General features: G+C 37.0%; 4 protein-coding genes across 7 annotated transcripts; 1 reads left to right on the top strand and 3 right to left on the bottom strand.

Annotated features, from left to right (window-relative positions):
* Nucleotides 1-36: 36 nt before the first annotated feature.
* Nucleotides 37-1,806, bottom strand: LOC143468691 (uncharacterized). The gene is made up of 4 exons (XM_076966037.1): nt 1,248-1,806; nt 961-1,061; nt 586-725; nt 37-476 (listed from the first exon to the last, which is right to left on the bottom strand). Exons 1-4 carry the CDS (start codon nt 1,584-1,586, stop codon nt 229-231), a joined length of 828 nt encoding a protein of 275 aa, XP_076822152.1. The 5' UTR covers nt 1,587-1,806; the 3' UTR covers nt 37-228.
* Nucleotides 1,807-5,759: 3,953 nt separating this feature from the next.
* LOC143469191 (cytochrome P450 10-like) lies at nt 5,760-10,837 on the top strand. Its single transcript, XM_076966795.1, has 11 exons — nt 5,760-6,272; nt 6,521-6,691; nt 6,763-6,932; nt 7,132-7,257; nt 7,508-7,583; nt 7,686-7,816; nt 7,887-8,017; nt 8,736-8,898; nt 9,147-9,273; nt 9,535-9,661; nt 10,576-10,837. The coding sequence occupies exons 1-11, from the start codon at nt 6,167-6,169 to the stop codon at nt 10,781-10,783; spliced, it is 1,536 nt and encodes a 511-aa protein (XP_076822910.1). The 5' UTR covers nt 5,760-6,166; the 3' UTR covers nt 10,784-10,837.
* A 191-nt stretch (nt 10,838-11,028) lies between these two features.
* LOC143469193 (N-alpha-acetyltransferase 40-like) lies at nt 11,029-15,386 on the bottom strand. Of its 4 annotated transcripts, XM_076966798.1 has the most exons (9): nt 15,218-15,352; nt 14,792-14,855; nt 14,488-14,532; nt 14,333-14,383; nt 13,989-14,137; nt 13,343-13,495; nt 12,958-13,041; nt 11,471-11,548; nt 11,038-11,272 (listed from the first exon to the last, which is right to left on the bottom strand). In XM_076966798.1, the coding sequence occupies exons 2-9, from the start codon at nt 14,807-14,809 to the stop codon at nt 11,203-11,205; spliced, it is 648 nt and encodes a 215-aa protein (XP_076822913.1). In that variant the 5' UTR covers nt 14,810-14,855; nt 15,218-15,352; the 3' UTR covers nt 11,038-11,202. The 4 variants fall into 4 exon arrangements, with proteins under 4 accessions (XP_076822915.1, XP_076822914.1, XP_076822913.1 ...); XM_076966800.1 differs by lacking the exon at nt 14,333-14,383 and having other exon boundaries at nt 11,029-11,272; XM_076966797.1 differs by lacking the exon at nt 14,792-14,855 and having other exon boundaries at nt 11,044-11,272; nt 15,218-15,386.
* Nucleotides 15,324-18,106, bottom strand: LOC143469192 (uncharacterized). Its single transcript, XM_076966796.1, has one exon. The coding sequence runs from the start codon at nt 17,973-17,975 to the stop codon at nt 16,593-16,595; it is 1,383 nt and encodes a 460-aa protein (XP_076822911.1). The 5' UTR covers nt 17,976-18,106; the 3' UTR covers nt 15,324-16,592.
* Between the last annotated feature and the right edge of the window lie 2,085 nt (nt 18,107-20,191).

The raw sequence follows: 20,191 nt of genomic DNA, 5'->3' as shown, positions 1-20,191 counted from the left end.
TATGTGAATGGATATATTAATTGTAAGCAAAAACAATCTTATAACTGAATAATTTATTTACAAATAGCGACCGGGTGGTCATTGGTCAATACAGAAAGTTTCGACCGGACGATTTTTGCCAAATTGTTTTTTTTTTTGGTCTACTGTACAATGAAATAATAAACTACCAAAGCAGGAATAACTTCCGGACCAACGTCTATGTACAAATCTCCAAGTATTACGTCATAATCAGTAATCATCATCCGCCAAGTAAGAGCATTCGAAATGGTTTAACTTTTCGTCATTTCCGTCAGTGCTCCTACAGACGTACCCTGCTGCTTCCTCCTGACTTGCATCTGACGGAGAACCGGTTGTTACCGGTATGGTCATGGGGGCATGCATATTTTGCCAGGGTCGGGATTTCATGCATTTTCCATTGATAGTCACCACCACGCTTTTAGTGAACGAGCATCGTTGTCCCTGATAAGGCCGTCGCTCTGCGATAAAGATCTTTCTTTAAGATATGCGCAGAACAAAGCTTCATTTAATTTTACGGTAAGTTTTTAAAATCAAGAATTCACTTAAGATGCTTTATCTTCTACGCACTGAAATAAAATCTCCGTCTGAAGTATTCCTCCGGTGTGAGGCGTCTAGTCGGATCATCCGGACGCACAATGGTGCGAGTACCTGGTTTCGGACACTCATCGTGGAGTGTCGTAAACGTTCTTTCTTCTACTCTTCCAGGGCTAACGTAATTACGAAGTCATAATTAAAGGCGCGTTGATACAGAACTAAACGTATGAAATGGCGCTTATCACACGTCATCAGCTAAACATGTTTAAATCGTCATAACACATGACATCACAGTCCACGATGGCCTTTGAATAGATTATAATAAGTAAAATATATTATAATAAGTAAAGTTATATAACAAGGTAAAAAACTTTGTTCCTATAGCGTGTCAACAAAAACCTTGCGTACCCGGGAATTACTGCCTCGCAGGCCGGTTTGTCATTTAGAGCTGTGCAAAGACCCCTGAGCGCCATTTCTTTCTTCACTTTGAACGAACAAATTCCGGCGTTCTGACAAAATTTTGATGTTCATCATTCATTTATTCTCTCAAAATGGAAGATAAAAGCAACAGATTCGATTTTCATACAAAATAAAGCGACTTGAACGTCAGATTAATTATTAAAAATTTTGGTTTTAAAACGTGTGAAAATTTTATTTCCTCTCAAGGAATAAAATCAGTTTGAAATATCAATCACCTCAGTCTTCGTGCAACCTCCGTCTTTCGCGATTTGAGCCTTTTGCTCAGCCAGCGCCTTCTTGAAGATGTGTAGAGGAATTCCCCGAAGATCTTCCGGAATTTCGTCAGGAATGACGCAACTAGATTGACTAGAAAGATTGACGCTGTACAAAATAACGACGAACACAGCAAGATGCATTTTAGCTGGAATCTGGCTGAAAATGGTAACCATGGTAACTACTGCAAAGAAATTAATTTCTTTATTCTGAAACGCTTGTTCGGAAACAGCTAAGACTGTTAGAACTGCTTTGAAACTGTTGTGAGACGTATGACGGAGCATATATTGCTCATGAGCCATCCTTAATCTTCCTCTATAAGGTTTGTAATCGGTGCTTTATCAGTTATTCCAACAAAGCTTCCCGTGTAGTGCGAAGTGAACATTTCATGAAGACTTGTAATCTACGGCAGGACTCGAGTTAATTCACTCCCGTTCTCAGACTATCTAGCAGGGGAGCTGATAAAAAGAGGTTGGTCAACAAAGTTGGGTTCGCACGTTCCTCGACTCTGAGCTGCGCAACTTTTCTCACAACGATAACCTTCACCTGCTGTTGTTCAAAATGCTTTATGTCGGAAATTTATCTTGGCCATCGAGATTGCAATAGGACCGAAAAAAAGTGAATTTGCTTTAAAATACACGCTCCATTACTCCTGGAAAACAAATCAATAAAGCGTTCAACGACTAATTTATTCTTGCTCCACCCATACAATAGAAAATGTTTTGGCTAGCAGCACCTTGGTAAATCACGTGGTATTTCCGCTGCAGATGACTTTATTTAAGTCATCCGCTCAATGCTATTTAGTGGTTTGCCAAATTTCCGCTGCAACTGCACGCAACCTGCGCCTGAATGTCAGGTGATGGCTTTGTAAACAACAAATTGCTCTTGGGCTTAATTGGTGATTAGTCTTGTAATCTCAGAAAATCGCTTTGTTTATAGCTACGTTGGTGCTACAGCGAATTTTCTCCGTAAAATGTCACCTTGTTTTGGCTTAAGTTAAGTTTTTCTTTGAAAGTTTCAAACTGCAGTGATATTTTTAGCACGACTTTGGACAATTGGGCACTAAATTACAGTTTTGCTTTTATCTGAATATTCAAATCGCAGTTACAGAATTATCGAACTACATAATAACCATTTGAATGTAATTAAAGATAATTATTGACTTATTTGGTTTTAATACCTTAGCAATTGATGGCGAGTCTAAGCATAAAAGTATTGGCCTAATCACTATGGTATAGCTCCTATTTTGGTATTCGTTTTCCTTAAAGTGTTTATTTATTCTACCAGTCTCTGTATATAACACTTTTAATTCTCATTATTAAAGATGAAAGCTATTATGCATTACACATAGAATTTAAATCGGTTAATTTTAAAGTTTTGCCAAAAACAAATTTATCAATAAAATTTCCCATTAAGACGGAATGGGCGTGAAAGGACATGAAAGGAAATTCGCCGCAATCGGGCACGTAGAGTGATCAGATCAATAAGCGAACAGATTAAAACAGATTTCCATATTTGTTCATGAACGCAGCATTGGGCCTGTTCATGGTATGGAGACGACGGTGGTGGTTGTCACTGATCAAGCTGACCGTTGTGCAAACCCAAGTCACTTTGACCTATAGTAACAATTATACTCTTCACAAACACCGCCCTGGTTTTCTGCGTTAAAGTGGTAGTAACTGGGCGATACCTGAACAGCAATTAAGGGCAAATAATTTGTAACAACAATATAAAAATTTTGTTTTAATTTTCAAAGCAAATGTGACAAAAATGCCTGAAGTTTTGCGTTATTTCCCCCCTTTTCGCTAAAAAACGTCCTTGATTGATTACGATCCCCAGCGCTTTTTGTGTAAAACTTTAAAATATTAGAATTTGGTTTAAAAAAGAAAAAAACATAAACATCGTATTGCAACAGCCCAAATGGAGTGATTAAATGGTAATTTGCGTTATTCTATCAAACTATGATTGAACAGCAGTGTAACAAAAGTAGCTTAAGCGCAATTGATTGGTTGATTGATTAAGTTCTGCATAGAACAAGTCCAGCAGCTCCATTCGTTTAAAATCCGACGTCACTTGTTGTTGTAGAGCGCGCAGGGATGAACTTCAGATTTCTCTGACTCTTTTGTGACGTAGTAGCGCATTTGCGAACAAAACCTTTCGTGACGAAACAACGGAAATCACGTGATCGTCAATCGAAGTTTAAACAGGATTCAAAGTCAGCGTGCAACCAACAAAGCGTAACCGCGAATTTTCCCAAGTACAACGCCAGAATGTGTGGTTCTGGGCGTAGATACGCGATGTGATTCGATGAAGGTCACATCGTGTCTTGGAAAAATGTGGAAATGTGAAGGTCCCGAGAATCAAACATGACGTCGAATTCGCCAAATCGGTGCAGAGCTTCCGAATGTTTCTTCATCTAGTTCGGGTCGAGCAAAATTCAGAAATGCTGTTCATCCAAGTAACTGGCACCACATCGCCTTTATGTAATGGAAAATTACAGAACATCCAGCGTAGAAAGACAAGAGCTCGTTATTTCTTACGATTACCACAAGTTCGGCGCTTGTACTGCTATTGTTTGTCGAAGCGTTGTATCAGCTGTTGCCACGTAGGCTTATGAGGGTGATCCAAATTTTCTGCTTTTTGTCAACTTTCTAAAACAATTTTTTTTTTTAATTGATAAGAATTTCTTAATAATGACCTATAGGCTCCATATAATTATTTGAACGTATGAGCTAGTTTATGCAACTGTTAACTATAAAATGTTTTCAGCGCGAATATCGCTTGCGTCACGATACGTCCTGTTGCAACGGTAAAAACTTGGGTAGTGGAAATTGACCCAAATCGTCTAATTCTTAAGAACATAAAGAACCAAATGCAAGGCCAAGGTTAAACGTCCTTGTACATTCGACACATCAGGAGAGCGCCTTGACGTCACATTGTGGGCCGCGGGCATTGAGAATTAAAGCACAATCATTATATGCAAATAGTTGGAGTTAATCGGAGTTTAATTGTTTTAATTCTGTTCATACCGTTGACAATTTAGCTATATTTTAATTTACACCGAATTCACGAGCAGCAAGAACGTGCGTAACTTTACGCAAACAAATTAATTAATAATTAGATAAATAATTAGATAAACAAATAAATAAATAAACTTTGATTAATATTATTCCAGCCACAAATTTAATTTGCATTAACAGAATTTTACCAAAATGTATTTTCGTTCAATCGTTAGGTATTAAGGGTCTTCCCCTAATGCAATATACCTCGTTAAAGACGTCAGATTCGCCGGATCGACCAAAACTTTTAATAGTTGAACTACAAAGAAAATGATTGCCGTTCTTTGAAGTAACCGCCAAAGCATTGCTCTCGGGTGATGGAAAATTACAGAAAGTTTTGCTCAGAAGACCAAGAACAGGTTCATTGCCAGTGTTTGCTGTTGCAAGTTTGGCACGTGACCTCATCTCCCTGTGCTGTGCTACCGTAATCATTATTTATCAAGTTTTCTATCGCCAAGTTCACAAAGTTCGCTTTTGTCGCAAAATTCTACTGTATAGTTACGTTAAACTGCCTAAGACCGATTTCTTTGATTAGACCCGAATTATTCACGAGTAATTTTTTTAAATATTACTTTTAGTTTACTTTACTGAGGTCATCGCTATCTAAAAGAGCGGAAAATGGCCTAATCCGTCAAAATAGGCTACAACTGTAAGTAAAAATGCAACGTTAAAGAAGCATTTACCGTTATTGAGGTTGTTGACATGACAACGGCAGAATAAATAAACTTCTCTGATAAAATGTGGAAATTACGTAAAATGACGAAGGTATTCACAAAATTTTCTTTTAGCGCGTCCACTACTTTGAAAGTGTTATTCCCGTGGCTACACATAATCCAAATCTACGCATTTGCCTTTGTTTAAATCTTCAAATAAGTACTTGGGCATCTTTGTTTTGCAACGTGGGTATTTTCTTGTTCAGTTCACATATACTGTTAACAATTCAATTGTATTTTATGTTGAACCGCCTTTTACCAGTAGTAATTAATAATTATGAATGGGTTAGCGCAGGAAAAGCTTGCGTAACCTTACGCAAGCACCGTCCTCGCATCACGCACGTAATAAGGCACGTACTAAGGGACAACACGCACGCACAGTAACAACCCTATCGCGTATTTAACAACATTTACATGTGACAAGAGTTATAAGTTAATCTTTAACCAAGAAATATCAACATACATTCATGACACGGAGAGAATCTTTTTATTTTAACCGTTGCACCATCGATATTTTTGTTGACAAAATCCAACAGTTTTCGTCGGTATTTTTAGTGATTCACATCGCTATGTAATTTACTGATAACATCCGATCGAATTTTGTACGTCATAAACAACAATACTACGTCACAAACAATATTACTACAATCAACAAAATCAAGGAAACGAGCGTAGAATGGCGCAAAAGCAAAGCGTCGACAAATTGTAAATAAGCGAAATTGAATGCAATTTGTTTGTGAGACTCAAAATAAATTTCAGATGCATCAGTGTTTGATTATTATTTATATTTATCGGTGATTTTCAATCATTCTTGCCAAGATAAAACGATAAGTCGAGTATTGGTTTTTCAACCTGAAACTTATTATCCAGAATTGTTAGTTAAATTTTTTCGCGCTAGTTTGTAACGTTCAAACTAAACTTTTATCTACAAAAGATTGATTTAAAAGTTTTTAATCATCAAAGCTCTAGGAAACTTATTAACAAAGTTAGTTTTTTAACATCTTTGAAGTATCTGTTAAGTTAATACAGCAAGGTGCAGGCCTATCTTGAAACAAAGTTTCAAGGGTTTTATTGCAACAAATCTATTGTATTTAGTCGGAATTATTCGAAATGTATTTGAAAGTCATGAGAGCAATTACCCGAGAATTGTCGAGCTGTCCTGCTCGCAGCCCGCGTAACACCTCATCGTCCAAACGTCATAAGGTCAGAGCAAAAGGTAAGTCTGTGGCAGAATATACATAAATCAAGGCAATAAGTTGAATATGTTGACTATATCTTCGACTTCAACACCGTTTTGCTGTGTTTCTGTGTTGAATTGTCAGCAAAACGGCATTTATTTGTAAGATTTTAAGCTTATTTATGTTTTAAACAACAATAGATCTAGCTGGGTGTTTAGATATTTATTAAACGATATATCTATACCAGATTACATTGCAGTTTCTTACACTTGATATCTGCAAACAGCAAAGCCTGTAGCGCCGTTCAGCGACGTGCCGGAACCAAAAGGTCTTCCGCTGATTGGCACAGCGCTCGATTATACTCGGTGGCGAAATTTTGACGCATCCTATCTGGGAGAGCATTGGAACAAAAGGCACCAAGATTTAGGCTCAATCTACAAAGAAAATATAATCCCAGGTGCATATGTCTTCATATGTGATAGCTTATTACACGTAACCATGACATAACCAATGACGTAATTCTTTCAGGGATCACCGAGTACATAGTTTATACGTCATCGCCCAAAGACACAGAGATCATGCTACGGTCGGAAGACCAATACCCGCAGAGGGACCCGCTAGGTCCGATACAAGAGATCAGACTAAAGTTGGGTGAACACCAGGGACTCATCAACGCAAACGGGGAAGAATGGTACAATGTACGTCAGGTCTTTGGAACAATAATCTTAACATTTGCAAGTGCAAAAGCTGATGTTTTACTTACTGTAGTTTCATAGTTTAAGCCTCAAGGACAATTTGGCTGCCTGGGTGGGTCTTAGTTTATGTCGATGTTGAGATCGATTTTTTGTTGCTTTTGGAGCAACAATCTTCAAGCTAAACCAGTTTTTCTTTTGGCAGCTTCGTCGAATTGTGAATCAACACTTTTTAAGCAACAGCATAATCTGGTTATTTTCGCAACGTCAGTATGACGTGGCACGGGATTTCGCCGACTACGTCGAGAGAAACCTCAACGAAGCGAGTGAGGTAGAGAAAGACCAGAGAAGAATTTTAAAAGAAAATTCCTCTTAGAAAGTTTTCAGATTTTGAAGAAAATTAGTCATGTCCACAAACCTTTAATTTGGAAACAAAATATTCGAATCGTTCATGTTAATTTACCGAGACCAACTTCATATCATTATTGGTTTAGGTATTGGTTGGTAATTAAATACTTCTAAATAACTTCTACTCAAATTAACCAACGATTCAGCTGAAGTTATTTAAAAATATTCCGCAGGTTCCAGACTTTGCCGAAGCGTTGAATAAATGGGCTTGTGAGAGTACTGGGGTGTTTGCTTTCGACATAAGATTGGGTGAGTTTCAAACAGAACTGTGTCTTTCGCATCTAATTAATAACTCTGAAATAAGTTGTTCGTCTGTGAGACAGAAGTTTGAAAAAGCGATTCGTGTTTTAGGGGCTTTCCACGATGCACTGGATCCAGAACTTCAGCAGATTATCAAATGCAACCGCACAATGTTCGAATGCATGGGACGGTTAATGTACGGGCTGCCTTGGTGGAAATACTTCAATACAAAAGACATGCAGGTTAGTCAAGTTGCCATTACCGACATATAAAACACAACGCGATCCCTCGTAAGAGCAGACTTATTTCAAGGATCTTTACGAGGCTCATCGTGGCCAGGTGGAGTCGACAAAGAGACATATGAACAGAATCTTGAAACACACAGAACCGAAAGATGGACTTTACACCAAGTTTATTTTTCACAACGACCAACTAACTGCCAGGTATGAGATAAAGTTTTATAGCCTTAGATCAGCGTGGTCCAACTTCTTTTCATCGCGGGCCAAAATCAGAAAATTTTTTTATCCTGCGGGCCAATGTTTTTAAATTAGAACTGAAGAGCTTAGCTATTAAATGCTGATCAATGTGACATCTGCGGTCGAGGTTCTTCCTCGACAATAGCGACTATCAAAGCTGACTATCAGTTCGTGGGCCAAAAAATCGGTGCTCGCGGGCCAACTTTGGCCCGCGGGCCTGCAGTTGGACCACGCTGCCTTAGATCATAAACCATGCACTTATGAAAGCTTGGGTTAAGCTTGCACTGTAAATGTAGCTTACTCGCGCAACTACTAACTGTCACAGCGTGTCATTTTTCCACGACAGCTTAAACGACGTTGGCATTGACTTTGACCTACAATGGACGTAACTGGTGCTTGAAAAGTTGTCTATTGCATACGTATATACACCTGTCCACGCCGTTATTTTAAGCTTGTGAATTTTATGTTTGTTTGACTAAGTTTAGCCGGAAAACGGACAAGGTTTATAACCAAAGCAAATCGCCAGTCCGCTAGGAATAAGTTTATGTTTGTATGTGAGTCTATAACCTGAACGCTCAGTTTCACTGCCGTAACAGGCTATAATACAATAGATGCTACTATGCATTTATGCAACTATATCATTGTATAAACAAACATAATTCCTAAAAGAGTCCAAAACACACAGAGAGAAATTGATGCTTATGACCGAATTCTTCGTGGCTGGTATAGACACGACGTCAAACAGCGCCATCTTCTTCTTGTACGCTCTCGCTCTTGACCAAGAAAAGCAAGAAAAGTTGAGAAAGGAAATATTTTCAGTGGTGGACGAGTATGGTGTTAACGGACAGGTTAGTATTATGGCCTCTACTAGTCCATACACAACTAGTATTATCAAATAGTATTAAAGCAGATTTCGGGAAATTTTGTACAATTTTAGCCCACAAGTTTCCTTTGTTACCAAATTATCATGTTTAAGAGCGCTTGCCAGTACCAAACGAAGGCATGTGTGTTAACTGTCAGTAGATAGCCTATTTCATTTTACATACCAGTAAAGTACATAGACATCATAACATAATAAAATCATCTTCCGTTTCAGTCGATTAACAAGATGAACTACTTGCACGCCTGTGTTCGCGAAACCCAGCGGATGTTTCCATTCGTGAACAGTTTGACGCGAAGATATTCAAAAGATATTATTCTATCTGGTTATCGCGTACCAGCAGGTGACCAACAGACATAGGTCTTGGCTTGAAATCTTAACACATTATGCTTTTTTTGAACAAGCCTGGGTGTAACCTATATTTGGAAATGGTTTAATAAAACCATATAAAAATATTTGCAATAAGAGCGCAGCACAGAAACAAAATAACTTAGTGGATTTCCAAACAAAGCGCATAGTTTTAAAGCCCAAAATGTTTTAAAACCCACTGCGTAATCAACAGTGTGGGATTGCTTCTGAAACTTTATCAACCATATGATCACAGGTACTCACATTCTCAATACATCGAACATGGTAAACAGCAGGAATGTTGACTACTTTCACGAACCTGACACCTTCTTGCCTGAACGCTGGTTGGCGCCAGTTTCAGTGGAAAAAAGGAGAAATACGAGGTAGGCTACTGTTACGCTGACACTAAAGCTGTTTGGCCTTTGCATAGAAAGCATATGATAATCTAGATGAAAACTCTACAGGCGCATACGTAATGGCGTTTCTAGGGTAAAACTCTTTTATTTTCGGGTTGTAGCCGAGTCAGTCTTTTTTTCAGTCAATTTTAGCCATGACTGGAATCAAATTAACTTCAGTCAAAGCGTTTAACTTGAGAACATTTTCTGACTTCTCTCTACAGTCCACATGTTGCATTAATTGGTTATTATGACGTCATACTTGCCTCTACCCCCAATTAGCCTGGATAATATTTTTATCAAAGTGTAACCTTTTAGAAAAATATGTTGTTGTTTCCGTGTATGCGCAAATCCATTACGCACGTATATCGACTATTTTGGTCATCCTTACTAGTTTGAGTCTTGCATGCAAACTCTGACAGAACTCTTAATTTCGTAAAAATTATACCGGTATGGAGACAAGAGCAGAACCTTAGAAAAATGAAATCGAAGCTATTTCACCGCTTCTTATTGCCCAACTTCCGGTGAAATTGTCACCATGATTGTAACGAAATCATTACTTTTCTGACTCGAGTCAATGTAAGTTGACATCCTTAAGTAAATTAGTTTTCACTACAAAATTTTGCGACGTGAGTTAACACGGATGCAATTTTGCACAGAAGTGTAATTTTTTGGAAAGTATTAACCACGTGACATACTTTGCTACCTAAGGTCCTATGTTTGCCGTCACAACGTGACTAAGTCAAGTTAGAATGCGACTCGAGTCGTTACAACACCGATAGCTACCTTCTAATTGTTTCAGGCGATGGAGCTTTGCAACTTGTGTGCAAGCAGGCTTACAATGTAAAATTTCTAAGACCAGAGAAAAAGTTCCATGTTTCATCAGCGATGAATTTCTTTAGGTTTGTGATGTCTGGTCCGTTCGGGATCGGTCTACGGATGTGTCCTGGAAGAAAATTTGCAACGCAAGAGCTTAAACTGCTTGCCATAGCGATGCTTATGAAGTACAGGATAGAATACAACAAGGAACCGATCAAAGTCGCGTTCAGACTCGTCTCCTTTCCATCGCAAAAACCTCAGTTTAATTTTTACCCAATCACACAAAGGTAAATAGGCCGGACTTTTGTGGTCCGAGGATATTAATTTGACTTCATTAATTCCGGGACAAATTTATATTGATCGTTCCTCAAAAGCGGCGGAGTTGGTGAAATCGCCATAGTTGTCATCATATCTTCCTACCAACGCGACAGCCTTGCTTTGTCGTGTCTACTACTTGTTGTAATCTTAATTTAATCTAATTTGATGCAATCTTATTTAGTTTGTGTAACTTTTAAGTGTTCTTCGTTCCAATATTTCTTCTTTGTTCAAAACGTTTATTTTGTAAAGTTGTGAACTGTATATGCTGAACTTAGTAATTAAATATAAGAAATAGGAGAATGTAGGCTGGTTTAGGTTGCCTGGCTTCCGACAGAGTGGTCTAAGATAATGGAAGGTGTGATGCAAGCTTGTATAAGGTCATAAACCTGCTATTACTTCTTTACAGGCTTGCTTACAATAGTGTAGCATTCGTCGCTGAGATTCGTATCATCTACTGTGTATCTAAAGTTTCAAAAATAAACGTCTCATAACAGCTAATAAAAACCAACATATTGAACTACCGCTGAAATTATTTGACACAAAATTCTTAGCATATCCTGCAACTTCTCATTAAATTTCAAGGAAGTGATTTTATTAATACTGAAATAGATAATGTCTTTTCAAACGTTTCACAAACATAACAAATTACTACATCATTACCTCAGTTTTTCCATAAAAAATTTCCTAGATTGTTCATTGCAGTCTAGCACAGTTGCAACTACTTTGTGCATCCCATTCCTGTAATCACAAACAATAACTATTCTGACAATAAATAATTAGAGCCCAACCAAAAATTTTTTTTTCCAGGGCCGAAAATGTTTCAACGATTTTAGGGTATTTTTAGGACACTGAATCCGAAAATGGCATTGGTTTTACGAAATTGGCTTTTGGATTGGAGTTTGAATTTACTCAAGCAGGACTTAGTCAAATACCTCTGCGATTGTTTCCTTAGTTTGAGCACTGAAAAAATTATAGCATAAATTTTTGATGGTCCACCATTCCCATGCTCATGATAGGTTCAAATTTCACCAGATATATGCTTGATACTAGCTTGCTGCTTGGCCAGTTACATCACTGCCATAAAAAATTCTTGTGAAACCAGAAAGTGGAAAACTACGTTGAATTAGCACATTGTATGCTGAACAACTTTCAAGAACTGGGGAAAGTATGAGCATTAAAGAACATTTCCTCCACAGCAGCTTAGGTAGATTTCCTGAAAACCTGAGTGATTTATCTGCAAAGAGAAATGTGAGAGGCTTCATCAGCATATAAAGCTCACGAAAGAAAGGTACTTAGGAAGGTGGGACCAACACATGATGGCAGGTTACTGCTGGAGCCTCAAATGTGGTTGCCAATTTTTGTGCTACTTTCCGTTTACATTTCACTGATCTTTGTAGTGTGAGTAGTACCTCTTTAGACAACAGGTGTGGACAAACTTTCTGTTGCTGTGCAACTTCAACTCAACAACAAGCACTTTCAGGCCACAATAAGAATGTTTTGTGGGCTGAATGTGACCTACATGTGGCGACATCGCAACGCAAGTTTCATTGTTTGGATATAATAATACAAGAATGAAACAAAATCATGTCAAAAAGTCCTTTGAGTTCTGTACATCATGATAAATAAAAAAATATTAATCAGCAATTTTTACCGTTTTCCACCATTTCTGAACCAAAAATTGGAAAATATCTCAAAAACTAGGGATAATTGGGGAAAAACAACCTTAATTTCAGATTCAGCACCTCAAGCATACCTCTGATGAAACATTTCCGGTACAAAGAATTGTGTTGACCAGTGTATTGGATGAATCATAGATTTTCACCAAAAACAAATTGTTAGCGCATCAGCTACAGTGCAAAGCTCCCTATTCACTGACAAATATATTCTAATTCTTAAATTATGCAAATTCTAAAAATATTACTCAGAGTCACCGAAGCTTTGAAATATAAGAGCTAACTTACAAAAACTATTGAAAGATAAGCAACAAATAAGTTTCATTTCATGATCAGCCATTTTGCTTACTGTTAACGTTACTGGTGGCAAATATAACATATTATCATTGCACTGTGATGATCACTAAGAATAATTTGTACAAGCAAAATAGTAGGTTAGTGTCAGACCAGGAATGACATCACAATACAACTCACTTCATTGCAACAAGCTGCAATATCTGCATCATGAATGTTCCCAAGCCCTTATTTTGTACAGATTTCGCCAACTGAATCTCGTAGCTGCGGATATTTGAAAGGTATTATGCCTATTTTACATACATCATCATCATCACCACGCTCATACAAGGGAAAACGTTTTTCCAGGTTAATCAAAGCATCATATTGATGTGGAGCCGATTAAAAAATTACTTTTGCATATAAATTTTTCCGAAAAAAAAAACGTAAAATTGCTGATGACTTGTTTAAAATAAGTTGTTTCTTAAACGTTAAATTTTAACTCATCACAAATCGAGTAAGATATGCTCAACCAACAAAATTAAACCTTTTTGGATTGTTCACACATACAAGGGTTCATTCATACCAGTACACTACAGGTTCACCAAAATCCAAGTCAAATCGAAAGCTGCAAAATGCAACCGGTCGATCGAGGTCAAATGCGATAAGATACCACATCCTATCGTCGCACATCTCCTTCATTTTCTCTTTGTCACTCCAGCCCCAGCTTGCTTCGTACCTACACAAGCAAAACAAGATGGATGAAGTAGCACAGAGCCTTAAGCTTTTATATTCAGACCCGATGAGAAATCCAAGACTTATCCAAAAGGCTTTTGCATTATAAACATTCTATTATGCTGCTAATCTCTCACTCAGTGATAATAATAGTTGCTTGATATCTATAAACCAGTGGCATTGACTTTCCATACTGGGAGGCCGAAATGTATCGTTGCGTCAGGAAAAAAACAAAAAACAAGCTTGATGTGACCTCATTTCTGCTTGCCACATCAAGAGCAGAAAAACCAAGAACTTTATTGCCCGGAATTTAATGACAGGTTTTACAAAGATACAACCTGATAATGAACCTGTAACCTGGAATCCGTATTAAAAGAATCCCTTTTCTAAGCACAGACTTAAAAAGATTGAGCTCAAGAGCTCACTTACATCTACTACAAACTCTAAGGTATAGTGGTGTTAGACACACAGCAGGTATATTTCCCAGAAGTACTAACATTTCAAGCATGTTGGCCTTGGTTAGATCAAACGTCCACTGAAACACATCTTTGATCAAATCATCATATTTAATGCAACGCAGGTCGAACTTCATACCATCTTTTTCAAACTTTTGAAAGGAAACAAATGACGCAAGGGGGTCAGAAAGCTGTGAATTTAAAAAATAAAATTTTAAAGCAGTTAATTTGAAAAATCACACATTTTGTTTAATGTTTTCCAAAGTTGTGTGTATGCCTGTTTGGCACTTTTAGCTTCACAATTATTTCCAGCAACATTTTCAAGGAAAAGTAACTTTTTAACAATTGGTAGAAAATGTGAATCTGATTATTCATACAAATAACACCTTATTAGCTTCTTCAACAAGCTTCCAATGCCTGTCGTTCTTTTCACGTTCCTATTTTAAATGCACAAAAAGGAAAGAAAAAGCCTTTAACAATTATATTTATTAACTGTAAAACTTGATATAAGTAAGATTTCTATGGAAGAAAATGAATTTACCTCTTTTCGCAGCGCTTTTTTGGCTTTGGACTTATTTGACTGAGCCTGAAGGAAAAACACAGAAATATTATAAACATAGACAACATGCAGAGGAAAAAATATACGAAATTGCTTCCTTATGTTACCAGCGGCGACAATCACTCAAGTCAGACAAAATAATCCATTTGAATGTCAACTAGGAAAATAAACCTAAATGGGCTTGAATTATTTTAGAAACATGTTTCAGATTCTATTTTTCCGGACAACTTCGTGCTAAATGGGATGACACATGGCACTTAGTACGCTACCAATATATATAGCCTACCTTATGTTTTGAATCCATGTTAAACTTTTCTATTATTTATTTGAATACAGGTTATATAGGGACTCTGTTAATGAAAATAGCTATATATATATCTGTTTTTAAACACTGCTGTATGTTAGTGTGAAATACCAACAATACGATGTTAAACTAATCAATATAACACAGTTCACAGAAGAAAACTCAGTATCTGAGCTCTAAGTACAACACAACAGAGCAAACTTCACTAGACAGAGCAGTGCTTCAGGAAATAAACAGCTGAAATCCTTTGTTAAATTTACGTCACCACACTCGGAAATGTTACCCACACAAGCTCTTTACTTACAAACAATATCACATCCACGCAATTTGTAATATATATGTCAGTACATTTTAAGCCAACTGTTGCAATCCCATGACCTATAATAAAATATGCAAATAAAAGCCTACCTTGTGTTTAGAATCCATTCATAAACTAGTCTAAGTGGTTTTCACTTTCTTTTCACAGTGTTAGTTGTATGATAAACTTACTGCCAAATTTTGTCACTGACAATAATCTACATCACAAATTACAATAAGAGCTTATTGTTGAATGACAGGAACCCAAGTAACGTCCAACTTCAATAAATTTAATCTGAGCTTAAATAAGCGAGAGCATTCACGACATTCAAGCAGCAACAAATTTGCTCATAAATAAGAGCTTTTTAAGAATGAAAGAACCGGGAATTAACACTAAATACTATGTTTTAATTTGAACAGATAAAACAATTCATCAGTGGATTACCAAATGTGGAAAATGTATTTAAAACTAAGACGACAAAAGAACTAAATGTCTGAAGTATTTACAAGACTAAATGTACAAATGCTAAGAGAAATTTGAGATGACAAAAAAGAATAAATTAGTGAAAAAATTGATTTCACCTAATATGGCAGACAACGAATAACACAAGGTTGAATTTAAAACATTCATTAAATAAACCAATTTCATAACAATCATTATCTTCAAGCAAACACCATTTTACAGAACGATACTTGTGTGTTAACCAAATTTTTATCGAATTATCCACTTTATCTAGCCTCTATTAAACAACAAGTTAAACTTCAATACAAAATCAGTTCATACTTTTACATCAGGAGCATGTTAGGTAGTATTAATAATTTTGGGCAGTTAGTTGAAATTGTCATCTAGGAATGATAGAAACCAAAAATATTGGCAGTTATTAAATGAATCGTCAGGACAAGACAAACACAAGTTTTGAAGCCTCAGTAGAAGAAAGATCATCTTCGTTAATTGTACAAAAATATAAGCATTAAAAGTTGAATCTACAAACATAAAATGAAAGAAGAGAACAATTGTACAATAGCAGGAAAGAGCACACGTGACACAAAATTACTAATACTGAAAACGCTCAAGAATTATATCTGAAACTACGACATCAAATCTACACGATGTTGGCTAAAGACTACAACGGTAAGTGTTTGGGTAATGCTAAAACAGGGGTTTATTTGAAAGCTGGACAGTTTTGAAACCGACATTTAAAATTGTCAATTGGTATTAGTAAACTGGTTTTAAAATTTTCCAAAGCAGAATCAAAACAACCTTAACAAGTCCCTAGTCATCCATGTAATGTTCTAGGTCAAACACAACGAGTCTTGTAGCTACAACTGTAGTGAACAATAATTAAGTATAAATACAAAAACTTGGTTACTTCATGTGACAAATTCCTACAAGCTATGAGAAAATATAGTACACACAAAAGCAACTTTGTACCTTAAGAACACCTTTTATATTGTATACCTGAACCTTCTATAAGAACTAACAACATTAAGAATAATATAATTTGCTTTTGCAGGGACGTGTTCGAAGACAACGTTTTGCGGCTTCAGTCATAAGTTTTTGATCACAAGTACGACCGCAAGCTACAGACACCCAACTTCTATCAAATGAAGCAGCTGCTTGTTCAAACTTTTTTTTCTTTCTTGTACAATAGACAGATTTACCGTGAAAAACTGTTTTTTTAACCACTGTCTTGTTGTCAACCAACGAACTCTGATCAGTTTCATTTGTGTGGAGAAGTGTGGAAGGATTAACAAACGATATGGCGGAAGAAACTTTTTCTTCATGTTTGAAAAGGTTTCGTTTGATGTTATTCCCCGATTCTAAATGCAGAACTTTTCTTGCAGTTTTCTTCGACTTGTTCTTCACACTTGCGTCTCTCAAGCGCTTGCTTTTCCAAGAAACAGGTGAAGGTCTCTTGAAGCAGTCATCAGATAGAAGTGGTGGTGAATGGATCGGCTCCTCTTTTTTTTCAGACTTTGGGGACGACTCTTCTTCATTGCCACTGTCATCCGGACACTTGAAAGGAGTAGGTGTGCGTGGTGCTGATTCGTTTAAAAACTTCCTGATCAATGGAGTCTTAAAATCATCTATTCCACTTTCGTCTTCATGGCATATAGGAGTAGACTGCAATGGAATGGAGCTGACATCAGAGAAAACGTTGCCATGCTCAGGTGATGACAACAGGTTTCTCATGGTTTGTTGCGAAGACTTCCGACGGGACTTGGTGCAAGGAGTAGAAGTGAGTGATGGAGGTGACAAAGGTGTTGTCGTTTCTCCATCAGATACACCGATCCCACTATCTTCAACATCAAAGGATGAGTTGGAAAATGTCTGCTCCTTCACAACATCACATGAGGACAGCGATGCTGATCGATCTCTCTCTTTACCGGTGTTTAAAAATCTCGATGGTGAGAAGTTCAAAACCTTCATTGGTGAACTTTTTGGAGAAATGAATGAGGCGTCTTTGCACTTATGCTTCAGGATGCTTGGATAACTGATATTGGAAATTTTCACTTTGGGAATATTTTCCTTGGAGAATGAATCGATTTCTTCATTTGCGTTCACTTCCATTCTCTGTTGGACCGGTGACATCTGCTGCATCATCCTGTTGTTCACTGAGAGAATATTCGAGGAAGACATTTGAAAACCTTGAAAACTTGATATACCAAGCGAAGGTGGAAAATATTCGTCTTCGGAAATATCGTGACAGCAATCGTCTAAAGTGAGCAAACCACCACCAGGATATACAACGGTGTTAATTGTCGAATTTGTAAGCAAGCCAGGGTAAAGATTGCAAAGATTCAAAAAATGTTTCTTCAAACTCTTTTTAGCTGTTTCATCCTGCCACGATGCTGTTGAATCCGCCATAATAGCCGTGATAGTGCATATTTCAAAAGTGACAGAACAACAACAAAGACAGTTATTATGAAAATTTAGCAACTAGCATTAATTTTAAAAAAACAAAAGTTTTTAAGTAAATTAGCGATTTAATCGCGTGTGTACCTGAAAATATTTCCATTTATACAATTTTGCTTGGGTTAAAGCTTAAAATATGTCGTGTAGGTTATATAAATAAGTAGTATACGGTATAAAAACATCAGCAACTCTAAGAGGCTATCGTTGCCATGGCAGGTGGGTAGAGTCCTGACAGAAAAGTACGGCAATTTACGAAGACGACAAGCTCGTATGGAAAGAAAGCGTTGTAGTGACTACACGTAACACATCAATCACCCTACTAATCATTTTATTTTTTGTCAAAAGCGTAGTGGGGACAAAAAATCAAGCCAGTTGCTACTAGCACACGCTAATGAATAGGAAAAAGTGACAAAGCCGAAAAGGCTTAAAACGTGCTCAAAAATATTAAGTATTAATAATTAAGGTAATAATAGTTGGTAATAACAGACACAGCCACTACACCCATTTAGCAACTTAATGTCCAGACTCATGCATATATAGTTGCACACTTTATGTTGCCTACTGGTGCACAGTGCACACCAGTCTTTAAAAATTAGGCAGTCCTGTGCACAAAAACTGTCACTGGACGACGAGTGCAAAAACGCAAATTTTAGGATAGTGTACACTGAAGCTTTAATTCTTTGTTAATTTATAATAAATTGGCATTCAAACAACAAGCTCTGTTTTGTTTATGTTATGAACAGGAGTGAAGATAAAAAAGTGTGGAGTGCACACAGCAAACTGATGAATCTTGTGTGTGCAGCTGCAAGCCTGCCCCAATTTCCATTCAGCCATTATGGTCGGACTGCAGGTTTGGCAAAGGTTCACTCGATCGATACTGTTTTTTCATGAGCTTCAGTGGCGCACTTATTTATGGTGCGTTACTTTGCACTTAATATCAAGGCCTATAGGCTATTTGCTACGCTAAAGCGCTGTTATTTACAGTTCTAGGCTAAACCTCTACAGACATGGTTTGCATAAATTCTGTAACTTCTGAGTAGCATTTAATTGAAATAAAAAGTAATTAAGTTCTAGCTTACGCTGTTCGTATCAAAATTTCTGTCCTCGCGCCAAGTAAAAACGGCTTTTATCTTTTATGTCGACCAACGAACTTCACTCTTCATCCTCGCTTTGTTGTCACAAACATCCGCGTCATATTTCCCGCGTCGGAGCTCGATTGCCAGCTGCCGTGTTTTCTATTCTATTGTCAAACACGTCATGGTACAGTGTGCATATGGCATGCGGCCACTTACAACGCCGCAATCGATTTTGCCAGAGAAACATTACTTTCCGTAACTTCAAAACTACTATATTTTGTACTGATGTCATTCACACACTGCTTTCCAATGTCTGATCAGTTGAAAAATAAAGTTCGAAAAGCTATGGAAAATAACAAACCTAGAAACTATAATGAAATTTTAATGCCCATTTATACAACATTGAGGGCTGAGTTATTATATTTTGGACTTTTACAACTAGTACAAAAATGTCAATTTTAGTTTTAGATCCAAATCTGGTAAAACTAGGTAAGACAATATTTTGTAAAAACAATAGATGCAAGAGAAGGTTTCATTGTTACCAAACATGTTCATTTTCGATTTTTCGTGAATCTTGAATGATTTTTTAAAAGCTAAAGTAAATTCTTAGGTCCACTGTGGAAACAGCTGGCAATATAGCAATGTTTTTAAATTATGAACCTTAAATTGCCAGCGATTGTACGGATAAATTTGAAAATACATTTCATTTAAAGCGATTTTAACCCATCCAAAATCAAAATTTCTGCGTTCTGCAAATTTTAGACTGGATGGCAAGAAAAAGAACTTGTGATAAACATATCAATTAATGTAATATAAAATTGTGTACGACATAGAATTCTCATCTATCGAATCAGTGACGCATAACACTGCGTGACGTAATCGATTGCTTCTCTGTTACTGTGCGTGCATTACGAGTTATCTCTTTTCAGTCGTACGTTCAACGCCGCAACATGTCTTTATGCTGTTGCTGTCACAATGTTCTATCTTGATGTATTCGTTCAAAGAAGCTTCAAATATAATCAGAATATACAGTTGTCGAGGTGTACAATTAATTCTAAGATTAAGAAAAGCGAAACAACGACCTGAGACTCA

This window comes from Clavelina lepadiformis, chromosome 8 (genome assembly GCF_947623445.1).
Source record: "Clavelina lepadiformis chromosome 8, kaClaLepa1.1, whole genome shotgun sequence".
NCBI classification, from domain to species: Eukaryota; Metazoa; Chordata; class Ascidiacea; order Aplousobranchia; family Clavelinidae; genus Clavelina; species Clavelina lepadiformis.
The sequence above is the reverse complement of the archived record's forward strand: the minus strand, read 5'-3'. Positions and strand labels throughout refer to the sequence as shown.